Below are 23,101 nucleotides of genomic sequence, written 5' to 3'. Positions count from 1 at the left end.
TGTCGCACCATTCTCATAAACCCTAGACACTGTCATGCGTGAAAAGCCCAGGAGGGCGGCCATTTCTGAGATACTGGATCCGGCGCGCCTGACACCAACGATCATACCACACTGAAAGTCTCTTAGGTCACTCGTTTTGCCCATTCTAACGTTCAACAAACAGTAACTGAATGCTTCGATGCCTGTCTGCCTGCTTTATATAACAAGCCATGTGACTGTAGGAGCGATCCATTTTCGTGAACATGGTTGTGTACCTAATAAATCAAATCAAATCAAATTTTATTGGCCACATGTGCCGAATACAACAGGTGCAGACATTACAGTGAAATGCTTACTTACAGCCCTTAACCAACAGTGCATTTCTTTTTAACAAAAAAAGTAAAAATAAAACAACAACAAAAAAAGTGTTGAGAAAAAAAGAGCAGAAGTAAAATAAAATAACAGTAGGGAGGCTATATATACAGGGGGGTACCGGTGCAGAGTCAATGTGCGGGGGCACCGGCTAGTTGAGGTAGTTTAAGTAATATGTACATGTGGGTAGAGTTAAAGTGACTATGCATAAATAATTAACAGAGTAGCAGCAGCGTAAAAGGATGGGGTGGGGGGCAGTGCAAATAGTCCGGGTAGCCATGATTAGCTGTTCAGGAGTCTTATGGCTTGGGGGTAGAAGCTGTTGAGAAGTCTTTTGGACCTAGACTTGGCACTCCGGTACCGCTTGCCGTGAGGTAGCAGAGAGAACAGTCTATGACTAGGGTGGCTGGAGTCTTTGACAATTTTGAGGGCCTTCCTCTGACACCGCCTGGTATAGAGGTCCTGGATGGCAGGAAGCTTGGCCCCAGTGATGTACTGGGCCGTACGCACTACCCTCTGTAGTGCCTTGCGGTCAGAGGCCAAGCAGTTGCCATACCAGGCGGTGATGCAACCAGTCAGGATGCTCTCGATGGTGCAGCTGTATAATTTTTTGAGGATCTGAGGACCCATACCAAATCTTTTCAGTCTCCTGAGGGGGAATAGGCTTTGTCGTGCCCTCTTCACGACTGTCTTGGTGTGTTTGGACCATGATCGTTCGTTGGTGATGTGGACACCAAGGAACTTGAAGCTCTCAACCTGTTCCACTACAGCCCTGTCGATGAGAATGGGGGCGTGCTCAGTCCCCTTTTTTTTCCTGTAGTCCACAATCATCTCCTTTGTCTTGGTCACGTTGAGGGAGAGGCCTACCACTGTTGTGTCGTCGGCAAACTTAATGATGGTGTTGGAGTCGTGCCTGGCCATGCAGTCATGGGTGATCAGGGAGTACAGGAAGGGACTGAGCACGCACCCCTGAGGGGCCCCCGTGTTGAGGATCAGTGTGGCAGATGTGTTGTTACCTACCCTTACCACCTGGGGGCGGCCCGTCAGGAAGTCCAGGATCCAGTTGCAGAGGGAGGTGTTTAGTCCCAGGATCCTTAGCTTAGTGATGAGCTTAGAGGGCACTATGGTGTTGAATGCTGAGCTGTAGTCAATGAATAGCATTCTCACGTAGGTGTTCCTCTTGTCCAGGTGGGAAAGGGCAGTGTGGAGTGCAATAGAGATTGCATCATCTGTGGATCTGTTGGGGCGGTCTGCAAATTGGAGTGGGTCTAGGGTTTCTGGGATAATGCTGTTGATGTGAGCCATGACCAGCCTTTCAAAGCACTTCATGGCTACAGACGTCAGTGCTACGGGTCGGTAGTCATTTAGGCAGGTTATCTTAGAGTCCTTGGGCACGGGGACTATGGTGGTCTGCTTGAAACATGTTGGTATTACAGACACAGTCAGGGACATGTTGAAAATGTCAGTGAAGACACTTGCCAGTTGGTCAGCACATGCTCGGAGTACACGTCCTGGTAATCCGTCTGGCCCTGCGGCCTTGTGAATGTTGACCTGCTTAAAAGTCTTACTCACATCGGCTACGGAGAGCGTGATCACATAGTCATCCGGAACAGCTGGTGCTCTCATGCATGCTTCAGTGTTGCTTGCCTCGAAGCGAGTATAAAGTGGTTTAGCTCGTCTGGTAGGCTTGTGTCACTGGGCAGCTCGCGGCTGTGCTTCCCTTTGTAGTCTGTAATAGTTTTCAAGCCCTGCCACATCCGACGAGCGTCAGAGCCAGTGTAGTACGATTCAATCTTAGTCCTGTATTGACTCTTTGCCTGTTTGATGGTTCGTCGGAGGGCATAGCAGGATTTCTTATAAGCGTCCGGGTTAGAGTCCCGCTCCTTGAAAGCGGCAGCTCTACCCTTTAGCTCAGTGCGGATGTTTCCTGTAATCCTTTGCTTCTGGTTGGGGTATGTACGTACGGTCACTGTGGGGACGACATCATCGATGCACTTATTGATGAAGCCAGTGACTGATGTGGTGTACTCCTCAATGCTGTCTGAAGAATCCCGGAACATGTTCCAGTCTGTGCTAGCAAAACAGTCCTGTAGCTTAGCATCTGCGTCATCTGACCACTTTTTTATTAACCGAGTCACTGGTGCTTCCTGCTTTAGTTTTTGCTTATAAGCAGGAATCAGGAGGATAGAGTTATGGTCAGATTTGCCAAATGGAGGGCGAGGGAGAGCTTTGTATGCGTCTCTGTGTGTGGAGTAAAGGTGGTCCAGAGTTTTTTTTCCTCTGGTTGCACATTTAACATGCTGGTAGAAATTAGGTAGAACGGATTTAAATTTCCCTGCATTAAAGTCCCCGGCCACTAGGAGCGCTGCATCTGGATGAGTATATGTAGTAAACACAACTTACTCAACACATAAAATAGGTGAAAGGTGAGGTATACCATCACCATTAATTGTTGAGTGTGCCATTTACAAAACAGAAGTCACATCTGAGGTAGATTAACACCTACTTTGTTGCTCAAATCCAACCAAGAGTAGTGAATGGCTGCTGATGTGGCAGTGGGCAGGGCTCTGTGGCATGGATATACACAGCTACTGCACACATGGACATGGCTGCCTCAGTCTAGGTGTGTTACACACTCAGTGGGGTATGGCGGCCCTCATGGTAAATTCCTGTTAGAGCCAGCAAACATTCCAGCTGAACATTTGGTGACATTGTGTACACCCATTTGTCTCTTAAGCGTTTTGCAGAGTCGGAGAAACACAGCAGTACAAAGCATTGTGTTAAGGTACATCTGTACAACAATAGGCTACAGCAATAACAAGTGTTGTCCATTGAATGTACTCCAGGTGTTGGGAGGTAGTGGTGGAATGTTAGGCTTTTTATAGGATAAACCGGTCTCAAGAGGAAAGTCCGGACCCATGAACCCTGCTTTACCATATCTGTCCTGCTTACCCTCAGCTGTACAAATAAATACAAAAGACAGTGTAAATTTAAAATAAACTTTGTGATTTTATTGTTTTAAACTTACTCTTACACATCATACAACCCTACATTTTAAAAGAACAAAAATAAAAATATATCTGGTGGTGTTTCTGGGGGACTGGTGTGCCAAAGGACTTGACTGCACTTTTGCAATTTCCTGCAGGAGAGATCTACAACTTGTAACATTCTGGAACTCAATTATTGTCAGTTCCATCATTTTTCATACATCAGTGGAATGAATCAAGCACTTCACTGTATTTTATTGGAACTCAGTTCTGCTGTAACACATTGAGAGAATATTGCTAGATTTGGTCACCCATTAGCTGGTTACTCAACACAGATCAAAAGCTTTGTAGTAATGGCCGCAAGATGAGGACAATGATTATGTTAAGGTATGCTAAAGACAAACTTCATGACATTGCAAAAGTGCAACAGATTTAAATTGCAGTGGATGTTTTGGTAACATCAAATCACTGATCCTGATCCGGTTTAGTTGATCCACTTACATACAATTACAGTGATTCAACAGATCTTATTAAGCCTAAAACAAGCTGTGGGCTGCCCAGTGGGCCCCACAAGGGAGGCTCAGTGTTGTCAATTCCAGATACAAAAATAGCTTGATAAGCATGACCCCATCAACCCTGTTGGTAACATTAAAATTGCTCACCTTTTTAAATGCTAGGGTAGTCTGAGCAGTCAAGGGAACTATCAACCTGTGAAACATCACAATTGCAAAGACGACAGTCAGCCAAACTGAAGGACAAGCAGACGCCGTTCCCTTGCCCTAGAACAGGGTACACTCGAGGCCACACATCTCTGCCCCATTTTAAAAGTCAGTTTACTGCATGCCCTTAAAACCGAAACATCACCATGGGGAATAAACCTACAGCAAAGTAGGTTTTTCAACTCACAGACAGCCTAGCTCATCATACACACACACACTTCTTCTCAGGCGCTCTTCTTACACGGTATCACAGGCACCGCACCATCTCCACTCAGATACTTTAAACAGTATGAACCCAAAGATCCAAGAGTGTCTGATTCCAAATGATAACCCCGAGGACGCATCTGGTCACAGGGGCTTTGAGCTCCGGGCTAGGCAGCCTTGGCGTTTGCATGCCAAGGCTCTGAGCCACTGCGACCCGCCCTTCACTAACACATTCTTTAACTAGCAATACTACCCAGGCTAACGCGCCAATCACAGGTCCAACTAAATTAAGTCTAGGTTATTGCCTGTTTATATAAAGAGATCTCATTCATTTCAGACTTTCTCCTTGTTGTTTTGCCAGGTGTTACACTTGTTGTTTTTCAGTATCTGCTTTTTCCACACAATCATCTTTTTCAATGACATCCGCTATGTTATGAACCAGCTTCATGAAAAAGCATGAATTGTAAATAAATGTTTGATTCACCTTTGATTCAACAATGCAAAACTTCCACAAATTGTTTTGAACTGAACTAGTGTGACCAATCCTGAAAACAACCACAGGGACACCAAGGCCCTTGCTGAGGAGTGAGCCAGTTAGTAGCAGTACTTTGGACATAGAAGGGTTGTGTTTGACTGTCTGTAGAGTTGAGTCACTGACTCTGTGGGCAGTCAAAAGGAACTGGAAAGCAACCTAGCATGACACTGTCAAGGATAAATATGTCATCCAGTGTGATTTTAGCCCTTTGACTAAATTATACACCCTGTTTGAAGACACAGGATTTACTTGTGAGAAACAAAATAAAAGGAAAACCAAGCAGTGCCACAGTACTTCTTTTAGGGTAGTTATGAAAAGCACTGTTATACACACATACTAATATTTTGATCTTTTTCTCCCCACCTATTATCTGGCGACATTCTACATAAGATTATACTACATGAATAGTAGCCACATGGTATTTACAATTGAAAACACAGTAGAGTCCCGTTAACTTGAACCTCAGCCAGTCAAGGTTCCAGTAACGCGTTGCATTGTGCTAATGCTGTGTGTCTTAACATTCTTGCTTGTTTTTCAACAGTTATTCATCTGACTGCACATGCATGCACATTTTGATCTTGCTGGAAGTAGTTAGCTAGAAGCTTCTTCGAAAAAGGACTCATTTGGGAGCAGACCATAAAGCACACCACTGTCATTCTGAAGTAATTCACTTCAGCTGAGAATAGAGGTGTCTCACCATGGAGATTAATTGCCAACCAGTTCAGTTATCATTCAGCATATGTCAGTGGTCCGATGGTGGTTAAGGACAAGGATGCTTATTGTGTAAGCTCTATGGAACAGAAGCAGGTGTTCAAGGAGAACACTACATTATGCCTGCCTGCATGGGAAGAATATGCTTTATTCTCTGTAGCAAACCTGCAGAGTTCCAACTAAACTATAAAGACCCGGATGCTGAAGAAAACGGAGTAGGTTAATTTGCACATTCAATGTCTTGTGCTCTGCAGTTGACACTATTTGTTGTGCTTTGATTCCAAAATAATGGACATTTTCTGTCCACTCTACTCCATCACATATCAGAACTTGTATTTTTCAAATGGTTACATAATCAGATGGAAATACTTAAATAGAATTGAAAGGTTAAGTACAAATCAAATGATTTGCGGACACATGCTGCCAATCCTCCAGTACAAACCAACCAAATGATTAAAATAAATAAATAGAATGAAATCACACAATTCAAGCTAACTACAATATATTAATATAGATCTTCTGATGTCATTCACTCATTAAAACAGAAAGAAAGGGGAAAATAACAGAACTCAATCACTCAGTTATGTCAAGGCTATCTCGATAACCCCAGCCCTGCCCCACCCACTCCAATAACTAACTGTTCATGCACCCAACATCAGTATGATAAGTCAATATATCAAAGAGAAAACGTTCTTGAATGCAGAGACTTGGGAGTTTGACATGTTGTGAACTATTCACCCAAGGGTCAGAGGGAAACATTAAAATAAAAGGCCAATTTGACAGAAACTGGACAAGGATTTTTCTCTGGGAGTAAATTAATCTGAAGCCCTCAAAAGATCTTGCTGCTACACACAGGAAATCCAAGTATGGATCTTAACTTGACCTCCCAATGTCCTTATCCGAGCTGTGGCATGCTCTTAAACAGGTTACTTTTGTCTCATTTGAACTACCTCGCAGGGGTAATATAAAAATAAGTCCCCCCAAGTTAACAATAAAAAGGGTAAAAATGTCTTCCCTCCCCACAGCAGACAAATGCAGACAAATGCCCACCTAACCCTACTGCACTCTCCCTGACTCTCAAGCAAACTACACACACACAAGCACACAGACCATCTCACCACATGGGCATTCACACGCACATTCACACTCAAGCAGTCACTCTAGGGAGAGAGAGGGAGATGTCAACAAAGGGAGCGGCTGGACAGGGGCTATGACGCTGCCACCCCACCCACCTTATCCTACCATGAACAAATGAAGCCATTTTATCTGGTATTATTCCATGCTGCCATTGTTCCAAATTTGCACGTCAGGGACTTTTCTACTTAGTCCTCATAACTTCTGGATCTTCTCAGCCACCACGATGGGGTTCTCCTTGCGTATGCGGGCTGCGGCGGCACCTCGGTAGTCGTAAGGACAGTCATGTTTGTCAGAGTAGCGGTGAATGGCGCAGAACAGGTTACCACAGCGACAGTCAAAGCCTAGAGTGAGGAGATGGACAAAGTTAACATCCAACCATATCTACGTCTCAGTCTCCAAGGTCAGTTCCAACCAACTGGACCAAGATGGAAACCTGAGATGTGTAGTAACAGTGTGCTTTCTTAGAGGGTGGTGAGCACAAGGCTCTTCCAAGAGATTGTTGTGAAGCAGGCCAACACCACAGTAGAGTGCAAGCCAGCAGTACACTGTGAAATGCTGTGGACTGTGAAATGCACCAATACCCTGCAGTATGTTGCTCTCTACACCAACAGCAATGTGATAGGTGGACTACCTTCATACAACAAGCTGTAGTCTACATTTGGAATAGGAACTATTAAATAAATATGTGCAAATATTGAAAAGAATGTAACAAAGATTTAGTTATCATGTTAACATTCAGTCACGAGGTCTCTGTGCTATTTTTGCACTGTGTGTAATAAATATTATGTTCTGACGTTCAAATAGGCGGAGATCAATCCTGTCTATTGAAAATAAGATATAATTTAGTTTGTGTAGCAGATTTCGGAATGTATTTACATTTTTTAAAAGCATACCATTGAGAAAGCATCAAATCAGCACTGCATGAGAGCAGTAACATCAGTGAGTTTATTTTTAATTTTTTATTCAGTACCAGTCAAAAGTTTGGACACCTACTCAGTCAAGGGTTTTTCTTTATTTTTACTATTTTCTACATTGTAGAATAATAGTGAAGACATCAAAACTATGAAATAACACATATGGAATTATGTAATAACCAAAAAAGTGTTAAACAAATCAAAATATATTTTGTATTTGAGATTCTTCAAAGTAGCCACCCTTTGCACACTCTTGGCATTCTCTCAACCAGCTTCATGAGGTAGTCACCTGGAATGCATTTCAATTCACAGGTGTGCCTTGTTAAAAGTTAATTTGTTGAATTTATTTCCTTCTTAATGCGTTTGAGCCAATCACTTGTGTTGTGACATGGTAGGGGTGGTATACAGAAGATAGCCCTATTTGGTATAAGACCAAGTCCATATTATGGCAAGAACAGCTCAAATAAGCAAAGAGAAACAACAGTCCATCATTACTTTAAGCCATGAAGGTCAGTCAATCCAGAACATTTCAAGAACGTTGAAAGTTTCTTCAAGTGCAGTTGCAAAAACCATCAAGCGCTATGATGAAACTGGCTCTCATGAGAACCGCCACAGGAAAGGAAGACCCAGAGTTACCTCTGCTGCAGAGGATAAGTTCATTAGAGTTAACTGCACCACAGATTACAGCCCAAATAAATGCTTCACAGAGTTCAAGTAACAGACACATCTCAACATCAACTGTTCAGAGGAGACTGCGTGAATCAGGTCTTCATGGTCGAATTGCTGCAAAGCAACCACTACTAAAGGACACCAATAAAAAGAAGAGACTTGCTTGGGCCAACAAACACGAGCAATGGACATTAGACCAGTGGAAATCTGTCCTTTGGTCTGATGAGTGCAAATGTGAGATTTTTGGTTCCAACCGCCTTGTCTTTCAGAGACGCAGAGTAGGTGAACGGATGATCTCCGCATGTGTGGTTCCCACCGTGAAGCATGGAGGAGGAGGTGTGATTGTATGGGGGTGCTTTGCTGGTGAAACTGTCTGTGATTTATTTTGAATTCAAGGCACACTTAACCAGCATGGCTACCACAGCATTCTGCAGCGATACCCCATCCCATCTGGTTTGCGCTTAGTGGGACTATCATTTGTTTTTCAACAGGGCAATGACCCAAAACACACCTCCAGGCAGTGTAAAGGCTATTTGACCAAGGAGAGTGATGGAGTGCTGCATCAGATGACCTGGCCTCCACTATCACCCGACCTCAAGCCAATTGAGATGGTTTGGGATGAGTTGGACCGCAGTGAAGGAAAAGCAGCCAACAAGTAATCAGCATATGTTGGAACTCCTTAAAGACTGTTGGAAAATCATTCCTCATGAAGCTGGTTGAGAGAATGCCAAGCGTGTGCAAAGCTGTCATCAAGGCAAAGGGTGGCTACTTTTAAGAATGATTTGTTTAACACTTTTTTTGGTTACTACATGATTCCATGTGTTATTTCATAGTTTTGATGTCTTCACTATTATTATACAATGTAGAAAATAGTAAAAATTAAGAAAAACCCTTGAATGAGTAGTTGTGTATAAACTTTTGACTGGTACTGTATGTATCTGAACTAACTACTAAGCCCTGCGTGCTTCAATTTCCCCAGGGGTAAAGATTCTAGACTGTATCTCAAACACCTACCTAAAAGCTAACCCAGAAAAGAACTGCTTTGCACTCGAGCTCAATGCCCCATAAACCCTTTGAACTCAGCAGCCACCTGCCATGTGTGTGCTGTGGCCCTGAAACCTTCTTCTGTAGGGTGTCCACTCACTGCCCAGAATGGTTGAAAACTCGCTTTGGTGATGAAATGTCACTTCCTTATGTTATAAAATAAATTTTACCAGGACAAATATGATTCTTCATGTCCTGAATCGTTCAGTGGGGTCCTTTCTCTAACATATTATTAACATTATATCCAAAAAGTCGGAATTCGTAACCTAATACATCCGATTATAAGTACCAAGCTCTGTTGACAGAGCAGTGACGCTTTCTCACAGCAACTTGAGGATTTTACATGTTCTGGTGGTCAAAGTTGTTTCCGCGGGTTGCAAAAAGCAAAATTAGCTTGACACAAGCTGAATTTAATGTAAAAGTCTTTAAAAAATACAAAGCTTGCAGTACGCTCAGTGTTCCATTGACATTTCAAAGATACACTTGTTTTTAGGAAAAATCTTAGGAAAAAATGAAATGTCGCATTAATATGAAAACACGTATACTATAATATGAAAATACTACATGTCATGTCTCAAAATCGATATCTCTCTTACCTCTATATTGTTTTATGTCCTCCGGATTGGAGAAGAAAGATGACGAGTTCAACAGTGAGCCTGTCAGTTAGCCTTAATTCTCACACAGCATCCAGCCTTGCTGATGCAATACTATTTTCCTGGTTTTTGGCCACTTTTTTCCTCTGGCCTCCATTGATTTAGTCACCCTAATTTTGACCATCCTACAAGGGTAAAAACTCCAATAACTTTTGAACGGATTATGAGAGATAAGGTTTGGACCATTGGTTTTCTTAGAGGAGTATCTACAAAATTACCATATTATTTTACCCATTGGTCAAAAGATGCGTTTCTGTTTGGACACCCTATCTTCTGTCTTACCAGTCAGGCCCACTTTCTTCCGGCAGGTGAAGCATCGGTTCTTCTTCTTATTTTTGTCAGGGGTCTGATCACCCTCAGACGAGGCCTGGGCTGCCTCCCCCACTGGCCCTGTTAAAATACAATATCTAACTGAACCTCACAAACAGAGCTACCCATATATTACTGTTGAAGTGTACCCTCGGGTGGCTGCAGTGTAGGTTATGTATTACAAGACAAGACAGGAGCCATGCCATATACTGCTGATGACTGCTACTGGAAAACAGTTTGGAAACCAAGAAAGTCTCAATCATTTTTTCCTGTTGTTCTAACCAGTGTTTTTGGATGTCCCCTCGTCCTCTTCCTCATCAGCCCGGTCTGAGTCAGTGGCTCCAGTATCCTGGGAGATGCTCATGGCTGTCATCTGCTGGGTTACTGGGCTGGGGGAGTTGGGACTGGAGACACACAGACCAATAATGAGGTGAACAACTGAAACCATAATCCAATATACTACGGAACTCCAAAAAACTATGATAAACAAAAGCCTCTTGAGCAACAGCTTACTGTCAATGTAATGGATTCCATTTAGCAGTCTGTGTGTTTGTTTGCAGAGACAAGCTGATTTTATGTCAGCATACCTGGATGTCCTTTCCTCGGGCGGAGTGACCCCTTCCGTGCTGGGTTCCAACGTTGTGGTCTCCACTGACACACCAGCTGCTCCCGGGGACCCCACTGGCGATGAAGCTGCCGAGCCTGTGGATAAACCACACGTTTATATAGGACACAACTGAACAACCCCCCCCAGTTGACCATGAATGACATTGTACCTATATTGAATCATATGCCACTTGCTATTGATTACCTACATGGGTCCAATTAACAAATGAAAAAAAGTGTTGTGTTTCACAAACTGATAAATCACTCTCTTGCTTTATAATGCCAAGGGTTTAGCAGCGATTGCTACCTCCTTCTCCAGCCCCTTTTAGCAGCTCCCCACCCTCCTTTTGAGTCCCTCTCCCTACCTTTCTCACCTGGGGGGCTGGAACGGCCCCCTCCCTGTTGTCTCTGTAGGTGTTCCTTGTAGCAGACAGAGCACATACCGTTGGTGCGGGGATTACCATAGAAACCGCAGCCCATAGTGCAAAGCATTGGCACTTGCGTCTGATTGGTCTCCTGAGCCATGCTCTCTGATAAGGGGGGGTAAGGGGGATGGGAGAGGATATTCCTGAAAATGGGGTTGAAGAGTTAGTCAAACTTGCGGCCATTGTTTACATGAACATTTCTACAAAAGAGCTAAAAGAGCTTGGAGACCGGCATTGGAGCAGGAGAGCAGTTCTGAAAGTGTTAGTGGTTTTGCTAGGAGTAAGTGTGAATGATTGATAATTGGTTTAGTTTATTAGAGATGATCTTGGACAGATTTAATCTGTCTAGTACCGGTGATGAGTGATCTATTTTGTTAGTTACAATACAGTACAAATACTGTTTATTGTTACTAGCATGGAGGCTACCCAATCCAGAGGCTATACTTTTATTCTGTCAAATTAGGCTTCGAATTTGACACCCGTAGCTTTCAAACCACAACAACAACTTGTTTACTTCATTTGAATGGTCAGATAACACTGACAATAGGAAAACCAGCAGTTACAAATCGCAATACTCTATTAGAGAGGCACCTGGCTGGAAATGACACAGAATCCCGTGTGGCTCAGTTGGTAGAGCATGGCGCTTGCAACGCCAGGATTGTGGGTTCGATTCCCACGGGGGACCAGTACAAAAAAGTAGGAATTTGTATGCACTCACTACTTACTGTAAGTAGCTCTGGATAAGAACGTCTGCTAAATAACTAAAAATGTTCAATGTAAATATCATTAGTCACCAATACATTTGGGGTCATTTTCCATGAACACGTTGGTACTGCTTGTTTTACAGCAAGGACAACAGACATATCATAAACTGTCAGACGGTGCCTGTGTCACAACAAACAAAAACTAGCTACCTAGCGCTGAAAACAAAAGAGTTTGTGCCATCTCGACAAACCAAGAAATACTAACTCTGCCAAGGCTACCAGGATAGCCTAAATTAAATTACAGCGCCATCATAGTTGAATGTTTTGTTCGGACAAGCAAACTTGAAATCAAAGAACAAACACTAAAATGACGACGGCATTCCCTTGCCGACTAACGTTAACGTCGTTAGACTTCTTGCCATAGACTGACAATAATAGGCAAACTAGCTGTCTGGTTAACTAGTTAAATTAGTAACTAACGTTACTGCTGATCATCAACCCAGGTCTTGTTTGTCCGCAGTCAAAAACAATTGCGTCCTCGGCTCAAAAGCAAATAGCGTTAGGCTAGCTAGAGACTGGCTAGTTTAGTTAGCTACAGTAACAGTTAGATAGCTAGCTAATTCATTGAAAACAAGGACAGGCGGCGACGTCATATTTTTCATGTCCTGAAAGTAAAAATGCACTAGTTTATCTGGCTAATGATATTAGTCAGACGAATTACACTTAAAATGTAACACGACTTTGTTTCCGCACAAGTGGCTAAAAACGAACGTTAGCTGTTGTGTTGTAGCTGGCAGTACGATGTTCTCTGGCTAGCATGAAGCGCTAACGGTACGCTAGCTAGTAGTCAGCGGGAACGCGTCCTAAACGGATTTAATCGGTTTACATTAGCGAAACCTTTTATTATTTATTATTATTATTGCAAAGCAGTACCTGAAATACGAAGTGCAGAGGGGTGTAGACGACCGTAGTCTCCAGAAAATACAAGTAATCGGTCCCTTCTGTGCGCGCGGCCTCCTAACCAGCGCTAGCTCCCGACATTCGAAACGACCGTGACGTAATTCTAAGCAACAATTCATTATTTTCTCACATGCATAATGTCCCCATTTCATTTGCCAAATACAATAACATTGTAAAAATGGGGTGATATAATTATATTCAAAAATGCCTGCTAATGAGTACTGTGACATTGAGCATTGCTGTCAATATCAGCTCCCTACTACAACAGTGTTATAAGTTACAGGTTTTGGAAAACATGTTTGTGAGTTAATTGGAATAACAAAAAAGGACAGCAAAGTACTTGGATTGGAGACAACATAACCAATTCTAAATATTCACTACGCAGTATGAACTAATAATGAGTGAAAGATGCAGGTGAATGAAATCCTGTATCACATAAAAAGCTGAAATAGCAAATATAATGGACTAGAAGCCCAGGAGGAGAGCCAACATTACTTTATTGACTGTATTCGCAATCAAGAACAACAGCAAGAGACCCTTCTGGAGCTTATACATACAGAGGAGAGCACATAAATGTCACACACCAATTTGTCATGACCCCTTTTTGTATATTTTTGAGGATTACATTTCAGTCACATGGGGTTTATATTGCATTTCATACAGTTAGTGTTACAGAAAAACAAAATTACAGTTTGTTTTAAATGGTTCCTTAACATTCACAGATTGGAGTGTGATCTACAGCACAAATATGGCTGTTTTAGTGGTCATCCCCTTCTGGAGAATATACAACACAGTATTGTGATTTTTGTATGTATGTACCATGTTATCATCAGCATAATTTATAGACTCACAAGTGTGTGCAGTAAGTGCTTAGAAAGCGCATAATTTACTGCACTGTACAAAAAAATGTACAAACCATGTCAGCAACATGAAAGTAGACGAAAAGCGCAAGCCTTTTTGAAGTAATCTACTCCAACCTGTCGGTCCAACCAAGCCTAGGTCTGACGGCCCTTATCCACGGCCTGCCTGTCCTCCCCCTTCTCAGTGAGCTGGGGTGCAAAGGGTCCCACCAGCCAGTTGAGAGGAGTGTTATTGAGCAGATACTCCATGACGCCATCCAGAGAATGTCGCACCTGTGAAAATGTGTCAATCAACACAAATAACCTCAGAGTGATTCATAATTATCTGTTATGATGATGTACATGCAATGTGTTGGTTGAAATATTAAAACTATGAATAAATCATGAGAAACCAGCAGTGTGTATTCATAATGAATACACACAGGAAAACTGGAGCAACAGAGAGTTTGGTTTACCTGTGTTAGATGATGACGGGTCTGCTCCAGGAGGGGGGGTGTGAGGGTGCTAGTGTTGCCCAGGGAGGAGTGCAGTTCTTCAGCTGCTTTCTGTGCATTTGCCAGCTGGTCCTGGACCACACTGGGCAGGCCCTGGGCGCTGGACACCACACCAGAGCAGGCAGACCGCAACTGGTCACTGAGACCACGCACCATCGAGAGGGTTCGCCACTCCAACTGCAACACAAACAATGGCATTTACGTTTAGCTGTTTATAAAGTTCCCCAAGTACATTCATTCATATGACTACTTTGACAAAACAGACTAATTCGAGACTCCCTACCGCAGTCTGGTCTTTGGGACCATCCATCATCCCGCCATCTACTTGTCCATCTTTAGGCTGTTTCTCCTGCCACTCCTTCCAGTGCTGCAGCAGCTGCTCTGGTGCCCCTCCCAGCTGGTGGTTGGCAGCAGCCAGGGTGGAGCGGGCGTTCTCCAGCAGGTCCAGGGTGCTGGTGATCTGGGTTATGGTGGCATATGTGGTGTCTCTGGCGCGCCGGGCTCTCACCAGGGACTGCTCCAGGGCCCGCTCCTGCACCTTGGAGGACAGCTTGCCAAGACGGACAAAGTAGCTGGGGCTAGATGGGCTAGAGCCCACCACTGGTGCAGTAGCCACCTCCCCTGTTGCAGGCTCAGCCAAAGCAGCTAAACAGGAAAAAATTAAGATTATCTATAAACGATAATTCAGTCTGAGATCAGAGCTATTGATTTTTGTGCCGCCCTGTCTACATACACATATCTACACATAAATTAAATGATCACACCATCTTTCAGCTCTAGACCTGACTCAGCAGCAACCACACTAGGGATTGGTTCAATTCCATTTCAGTACAGTCCATTCAGAGGTTACTAGTTCATTTTCTCATTCATACTGACCCAGCTCTCTGTCGCTGAGAGGCAGGATCTGGTCCACCAAGTTCTCAGAGTGGCTGAGGGCCAGGCCCACCCCACTGCTGACCATCTGGCCCACACTGGTCCCCATGAATGAGCTGAACCATCCACTGGCTGCTGCTTGGGTCATCTCCACACCACCAAACACTGCAGCCATCATAGCCCCAGTCATGGTCTCCTTGGCCCCAGCCATGGTTTCCTTGGCCCCGGTCACAGCCCCAGTCATCGACTCCTTTGCCCCAAATACAGCCCCAGTCATGGCCTCCTTTGCCCCGCTCACAGACTGGTACATCATGCCCATTGTGTCTAAAACCAGCTGAGGGAGAGAAAATATACAGCTCATTAAAAAGCTGTTATAAATACACTGCTCAAAAAAATAAAGGGAACACTTAAACGACACATCCTAGATCTGAATGAATGAAATAATCTTATTAAATACTTTTTTCTTTACATAGTTGAATGTGCTGACAACAAAATCACACAAAAATTATCAATGGAAATCAAATGTATCAACCCATGGAGGTCTGGATTTGGAGTCACCCTCAAAATTAAAGTGGAAAACCACACTACAGGCTGATCCAACTTTGATGTAATGTCCTTAAAACAAGTCAAAATGAGGCTCAGTAGTGTGTGTGGCCTCCACGTGCCTGTATGACCTCCCTACAACGCCTGGGCATGCTCCTGATGAGGTGGCGGATGGTCTCCTGAGGGATCTCCTCCCAGACCTGGACTAAAGCATCCACCAACTCCTGGACAGTCTGTGGTGCAACGTGGCGTTGGTGGATGGAGCGAGACATGATGTCCCAGATGTGCTCAATTGGATTCAGGTCTGGGGACAGGCGGGCCAGTCCATAGCATCAATGCCTTCCTCTTACAGGAACTGCTGACACACTCCAGCCACATGAGGTTTAGCATTGTCTTGCATTAGGAGGAACCCAGGGCCAACCGCACCAGCATATGGTCTCACAAGGGGTCTGAGGATCTCATCTCGGTACCTAATGGCAGTCAGGCTACCTCTGGCGAGCACATGGAGGGCTGTGCGGCCCCCCAAAGAAATGCCACCCCACACCATGACTGACCCACCGCCAAACCGGTCATGCTGGAGGATGTTGCAGGCAGCAGAACGTTCTCCACGGCGTCTCCAGACTCTGTCACATGTGCTCAGTGTGAACCTGCTTTCATCTGTGAAGAGCACAGGGTGCCAGTGGCGAATTTGCCAATCTTGGTGTTCTCCGGCAAATGCCAAACATCCTGCATGGTGTTGGGCTGTAAGCACAACCCCCACCTGTGGACGTCGGGCCCTCATACCACCCTCATGGAGTAGGTTTCTGACCGTTTGAGCAGACACATGCACATTTGTGGCCTGCTGGAGGTCATTTTGCAGGGCTCTGGCAGTGCTCCTCCTGCTCCTCCTTGCACAAAGGCGGAGGTAGCAGACCTGCTGCTGGGTTGTTGCCCTCCTACGGCCTCCTCCACGTCTCCTGATGTACTGGCCTGTCTCCTGGTAGCGCCTCCATGCTCTGGACACTACGCTGACAGACACAGCAAACCTTCTTGCCACAGCTCGCATTGATGTGCCATCCTGGATGAGCTGCACTACCTGAGCCACTTGTGTGGGTTGTAGACTCCGTCTCATGCTACCACTAGAGTGAAAGCACCGCCAGCATTCAAAAGTGACCAAAACATCAGCCAGGAAGCATAGGAACTGAGAAGTGGTCTGTGGTCACCACCTGCAGAACCACTTCTTTATTGGGGGTGTCTTGCTAATTGCCTATAATTTCCACCTGTTGTCTATTCCATTTGCACAACAGCATGTGAAATGTATTGTCAATTAGTGTTGCTTCCTAAGTGGACAGTTTGATTTCACAGAAGTGTGATTGACTTGGAGTTACATTGTGTTGTTTAAGTGTTCCCTTTATTCTTTTGAGCAGTGTATATGAGGTATTATATATCTGCAGGAGCAACGGCGACAACCATGGGAAGCCTCAACCATGGCCAGCCTAGACAACATCTGGAAACCTGGACCTCACACATCGTCTGGACGCCTTTGACTGCAAATGCCTCCGCCGCATACTGTGCATCACATGGCACGACCACATCCCGAACTCCACAATACGGCGAAAGACGGACCAACCCCCTGTCTCCTCCCTGGTCAGAGCCTCCCGACTCCGACTGTTTGTGGTCACTTGGCCAGATCAAACTCACCTCTGGAGCCCGCCCTCATCCTCAAGGAGCCATCCCCCAACTGGCCATGCCCAAGAGGAAGACCGAGAGCCAGGTGGTCCGACCAGCTGGAGGTCGACCTACTCAACCTGGGACACAAAACCACATCAACCTGGGACCTGGCCCAGAATAGGACGGCATGGAGATCCATATGTCGAGGCGCTATGCTCCAAGGAGCAAGCGAAGATGAGTGAGTGAGGGATGAGATATCAAGTAGTTTACCAGTCTTTTCTTGGGGACTTTAGTCAAATTGGATGCATGAGGAAGCGTTGTTGACTAGTAAACACTAGATTTGGAAAGTCTCACCTTGTCAGCTGGCTGCTGGAGGATTTTCAGTTTTTCCACCTTGTCCAGTCCCATCATGGCATATTGATTCACCACAGAAACTGCAACAAATTATGAATCAACTCCTAACAAAAAGTGATCCACTAAAATAATAAAAAAATAAAATGTTATGTCTGTCTGTGGTCACTATGCATCAGAACTCACTCTGTGGCTCCAGTCTGTCCAGGAGTGGCTTGGAGCCGGTGGTGGCGGCTGCCCCCAGGGTGCGCACCCCGCTCTCGGCAGCATTCATGACCCCCTTCAGAAGGGGAACGCTGTCCTTAGTGCTGCTGTAGGCGTTGGACACTACACCACATGCAGAGCTCACCAGGGGGATGCTACCCACACGGGACACAACACTCTGGGAACAAAACACACAATGGTTATAATTTTGCAAGGGTTAGGAGAGAGGAAACAGCCATTGTGTTGCCAATTTCATGTTTTGTTTGCTTTGTACTGATAACTCAACTCTGCACACTGAGTGTTTGTGTGCATATTACAATTGAGGAGTGCTTGCATATTTCTAATTAATCAACTTTGAGTGCCTATTCTCTGTGAAATATTGAATGCTGGTTTCAAAGTTATCAGTGCACCAGACCCTTCATGAGAGCTGTGTGTTGTAGAGTAAACTACTGTCCAAGTGATGGTGCTCCTCACCTGCTGGTCTCCATTAGCTGGCTGGGCTGTGGCTGCTGCACTGGGCTCATCAGTCTTCCCGCTGTCTGCCATTGTGCAGGATCTTTCTTTAATTTCTGACATTAAATTACTTGGTTTATGAGACAGAACTTTTACTTGCTTCAGAAGACAGAAATGTATTATCCAGCTAAACAGCAGTGAGGGGATTTATTTAGCTGTCCCTCCATCTATCTGTTAGAAGACAACCCAGGCTTGTTTGCTTCATTTGTCAAACAACAGGATACAGCCAAGATGGAAATGGATAGGGCAGAATTGTAGAATGATTCACATCACTGGACAGAAGATGGATTGAGCAAGGATGACTGAAGTCTTGTGGTTTCCAATTATGTCTCCCACAGCCAAAATATTAATATCATTATGATGGAGGCAGATACAGTAATTGCTTGTATTACAAACAAACAGTATTGTTCCTCTGCTACCTGTCTATCTGGGCCCTGGCCCATCTCACTGCAGACCAAAGTAATGTAGGCCATCATTGTGATGTTTGTTGTTATAATAAAGATGTGGCAGTTTGAACATTCTCCAATTATATGTAGATTCTGAACAATTTTGGCAAACATTTTTATTTGATGACATCACAATTGAACATGAAAATCCTGCAGAACTTTGTTCATTATGTCATGGTGATTCTGAATGTGATTGTTATTCCATTTTAAAATTGGATGACAACAATTGAACATAGCAACTTTGGTAGAATGTTTGGGCCAAGAATGTGCCAAAGTTGATCCTGAATTCAGCTTTGGTTGGTGGCAACAAATTGAAGGCCTTTCTGCTACAAAAATGAGCTTCTATATTTAGGAAGTTGATCAGTCTATACCATTGATGGAACAGGGAGATCTTTCTGCAAGACAAACTATTTTCTATCTAGTGGTAAGAACATTTTATTCCTCCACAGAGGACAGGGACATAGCTTATTTTTGTGTACTGCTCAATATTCCATGTCAAAAAAGGTACAGATGAAGGATCTTAATTTGGTCACTTTTGTTGCTGATAATTTTTCTGCACACTAAATGCACACTTATAGTGTATTCAAGGTTTAAAAAGGCTTCTAAAGTTTGTAATTTCCACTTTAAAATGTCAGATTTGATTTGCCCCAGTGTTGTAGGTCTCGAGTCTGGTCTCGGTGTCAGATACATTTTTACTCGGTCTTGGACAGTGAGGAATTGTAATTTCTTCCCGAGACCAGCCAAGACCAGCGGAGTAAAAAAACTCAGAATTATCAGCTTCCATTCAGTCAGCGCATAAAACCGCTTCCCCAGGCCAAATATATACACTCCTTTCTTGAAATATTAATATCATATCACCTATTGAAATCTGGGATTCCTACTTTACTGTCCTTTACTTTCGTTGAAAAATATCCTCAAACTTTGTCCGAATTTCCTTGACTAGCAGGTAGGGAAGAGTGGGGGAAATTGTTGGAAATTTGCAGGCTTACTATTAGTTAGGGGAGATAGGGGGAAATTGTAACAGTATTTATATCTGTTATAGACATGTTTGCACAGTGTCAAGCCTATTGGGCCTTCAGTGTGTGACAGGCTCGTAATGCTGAAAGGACAGCAACTGTAATTCCAGCGCACTCATGTAGGTCGGAGTGCACTTTTTGTCAAACACAAAGGGCCAGTGGTGTAGTGGAGGCTATACGCAGGTATACGCCCTATACCCACTTTGTTTTTCAGTGGGCATTGCCTATACTTACTTCTTAATCCCTACTGTTGCGTATCGAATTAGTGTAGTGGAGGTATACGACTTATTAATGATGTATTTATGTATTTATTAAGCATCCCCATTAGCTGCTGCCAAGGCAGCAGCTACTCTTCCTGGGGTCCAGCAACACCAAGGCAGTTATATCCACAATTTCAAATATTACATTACATTTCATAACACTTTACCCAATACATTTAGTGTATTCCCTCAGGACACTCCTCCACTATCACATATTTACAATACAACATCCATGTGTACGTGTTTGTAGATTGCGTGTTAATATGTGTATGTGTGTCTGTGCCTGTGTGTGTTTTTCTCTCTTCACAGTCCCCGCTGTAGTACAATAGAGAAATCATGCACAAAGTAGCCTATACAATCGCAAAGCACGTGAAATATATTCACATGCTCGCAGCACACATAGCCTAGTTTCAGTGGAATGCAGGCAGCAAGAGCGCACATTTCTCAACTGGTTGTCGCATGGAGCAGCTCACAGAAGAATGACATCGGTAGCTGGTAGGTAGGAAAGATGTTTCAACTTATATCTACCAGTAAACGCTAACTAAGGCAACAATGGGTATGCAAACCAGGTATTGAAAAAGTTTGGTCAGTAGTCTTGGTTAGTAGGCTATTTGCGATGCGCAATTCAGTCATGATGCACTGTTTGCATGAACATTTCTAAAGTCTTTCCCAAACAAGGTAGGTCAATTGAATTAATGGGCAACTACACCCAGAAGGAATACTGGCAGAGGTGAATGCACTACTACCAGCAGCTGTCTGATCAGGAGAGGTGGAACCAGGTGAGAGTTCTACATACGCATACTGATGCAGCTGAGGAAGAGGAAGGCCCAGTCTGGACTTGACCATGCTGAGGGTGAGGACAGCACAGCTGAGCCACCTACCAGCAGGCAGCGTGTGAAAACCACTGAGGAGTTGGTCTACGCTGATAACATCCTGGAGAGGCTTACTGCCATTCCATGGGTGATGGAGCTGGCCAAAAACATGGGCCTCCTGCCTGCCTCAGACTCCAACTCACGCTCTGGTTGACTGATGTGATAGACTCCCATTGAACTGATATCACATTTAACTGTGTTTCTTATATTCGTAATACTTGGTCAGTATTAATACATTAATACGTATATTAAGCATCTAAACCTTGATTAGTATGTTTTTTGTCACTGTGTGTGTGTGTGTAGGCCTACTCTTCTCTCATTCTTAGTGAAGGTAACATGAATGGGGGAGAGAGGAGACTAGCTTGGTATGATAATACAGCTCAGTGCTGCTGGGTCAAGGTCACGACTGAAGCTATAAACTACAGGACAAACATAGCTGGAAATACAACAAACAGACTAACTGTAGGCATACTTGTTTAGAACGGAACTGATCGACAGTGAGATCTTCACTTGCACTGTGACACCACTGGAGCAAAGTCTGTGTCCCTCATATCTGATAACAAGCAACAGATAAAGACAAATATAATAGTAGAACAATATATTTTAATGACTGCGACAAGCTTTGCGACTAAAAATACCAAACAGTTGGAGGGGAAAATTGACATTATTTTTCATTGAAGGCCTACACCTTGTGACAACCACATCCGGGTGAGTGTTCAATCTACTATCAAAAAGCACTTGTTCTGTGACCCCTGCAGCTAGTAGGGCAGGCCTAGATGGCCAGCACGTTGGTATGCAAGCAGTGAAACGCTGACTGACTGTATGAAGAAAGACTTGGGTTCCAGCCATTGCTCATATATATAAAGGTCCCAGCCATAGACGTGAATGGTCCCAGCAGCCTACAACATTCCAATTCCAGATCTAGACACATCATGTACAGTTATGCCAAGAGAAAATATGAAAAATACTATTTTACCAAGAAGCAAATAATAAGAAGTCTGCATTGAGTGGCCATTTGAACATTTTCTGCTGTTTTGAAAGATCTGGCCATGGTTCAGCTGAACTTTACCCCACAAGAGGAATTCTCCTAGTACTGTAATAATATTAACAGCGTCTTTGGGTGATAACTCGAGTCATGTAACTTGATTAACTTCTATCGAAACAGGCATATATCTAAATAGGCACGTAGGCAGACATCTAATATTACAGTAGAGTTTGTTAGAAAGTAAGCAAGCTAGCAGTCACGAAATTTGGCGATGTCTTCAAATTATGTAGACATGCATTTAGAGATTCAACGTCTGGTCCCCAGGCAAGCAAGATAGCAGGTTACAAGTTGTTATCTTTATGTTATCACACGTTGTAGCCCTTGTCATGCATTTTTAAATATAAGTTTGTAGCTACAGGTTGTAATTTTATTCACTGACCTCACTGATCGTATGCTCCTGTCCTCCTTTTAACTGGCTTCGAAGTTAAACCTAGCTAGCTGTGTCCTTACCAAGCCCTCTTGACAGCACAATTGCAACACATGATAGGTTTAGCAAGGGCGGGGGTTGTGAAAATGTCCCTGAAAGTTAACCAATCACAGTAGCCAATGAATGTTGTTAGGTTATATGAAACAATGTAGGCTAACAATTATGATATCAATACTTGTGCCTGTATGATGGTAATATATTTTGAATATCCACAGCCATTTGTCTATAATGTCTGTGAATGTACAGTACCACTCAAACGTTTGAACACACCTACTCATTCAAGGGTTTTTCTTTATTTTTACTATTTTCTACATTGTAGAATAATAGTGAAGACATCAAAACTATGAAATAACACATATGGAATCATTTAGTAACCAGAAAAGTGTTAAACAAATCAACATCTATTTTATATTTGAGATTCAATGTAGCCACCCTTTGCCTTGATGACAGCTTTGCACACTCTTGGCATTCTCTCAACCAGCGTCACCTGGAATGCTTTTCCAACAGTCTTGAAGGAGTTCCCACAAATGCTGAGCACTTGTTGGCTGCTTTTCCTTCACTCTGCGGTCCAACTCATCCCAAACCATCTCAATTGGTTTGAGGTCGGGTGATTGTGGAG

The 23,101-nt window shown here is 43.8% G+C and overlaps 2 protein-coding genes across 7 annotated transcripts; both read right to left on the bottom strand.

The window, feature by feature from the left end:
- Positions 1–3,336: 3,336 nt before the first annotated feature.
- LOC121540317 (AN1-type zinc finger protein 5) lies at positions 3,337–13,187 on the bottom strand. Of its 5 annotated transcripts, none has more exons than XM_041849093.2 (6): positions 12,902–13,145; positions 11,214–11,407; positions 10,821–10,935; positions 10,516–10,637; positions 10,207–10,314; positions 3,337–6,985 (listed from the first exon to the last, which is right to left on the bottom strand). In XM_041849093.2, exons 1-6 carry the CDS (start codon positions 13,078–13,080, stop codon positions 6,837–6,839), a joined length of 867 nt encoding a protein of 288 aa, XP_041705027.2. In that variant the 5' UTR covers positions 13,081–13,145; the 3' UTR covers positions 3,337–6,836. The 5 variants fall into 5 exon arrangements, with proteins under 5 accessions (XP_041705027.2, XP_041705026.2, XP_041705029.1 ...); XM_041849092.2 differs by having other exon boundaries at positions 11,205–11,407; positions 12,902–13,061; XM_041849095.2 differs by lacking the exon at positions 12,902–13,145 and adding an exon at positions 12,449–12,777 and having other exon boundaries at positions 11,205–11,407.
- Positions 13,188–13,407: 220 nt separating this feature from the next.
- Positions 13,408–22,519, bottom strand: LOC121540315 (perilipin-3). 2 transcript variants are annotated; one of them, XM_041849091.2, is made up of 8 exons: positions 22,435–22,519; positions 18,378–18,472; positions 17,886–18,081; positions 17,703–17,782; positions 15,159–15,489; positions 14,566–14,927; positions 14,244–14,459; positions 13,408–14,061 (listed from the first exon to the last, which is right to left on the bottom strand). In XM_041849091.2, the coding sequence occupies exons 2-8, from the start codon at positions 18,447–18,449 to the stop codon at positions 13,924–13,926; spliced, it is 1,395 nt and encodes a 464-aa protein (XP_041705025.1). In that variant the 5' UTR covers positions 18,450–18,472; positions 22,435–22,519; the 3' UTR covers positions 13,408–13,923. The 2 variants fall into 2 exon arrangements, with proteins under 2 accessions (XP_041705025.1, XP_045063699.1); XM_045207764.1 differs by lacking the exon at positions 22,435–22,519 and having other exon boundaries at positions 18,378–20,340.
- Positions 22,520–23,101: the final 582 nt, after the last annotated feature.

This window comes from Coregonus clupeaformis, chromosome 26 (assembly GCF_020615455.1).
Source record: "Coregonus clupeaformis isolate EN_2021a chromosome 26, ASM2061545v1, whole genome shotgun sequence".
NCBI lineage: Eukaryota > Metazoa > Chordata > Actinopteri > Salmoniformes > Salmonidae > Coregonus > Coregonus clupeaformis.
The sequence above is the reverse complement of the archived record's forward strand: the minus strand, read 5'-3'. Positions and strand labels throughout refer to the sequence as shown.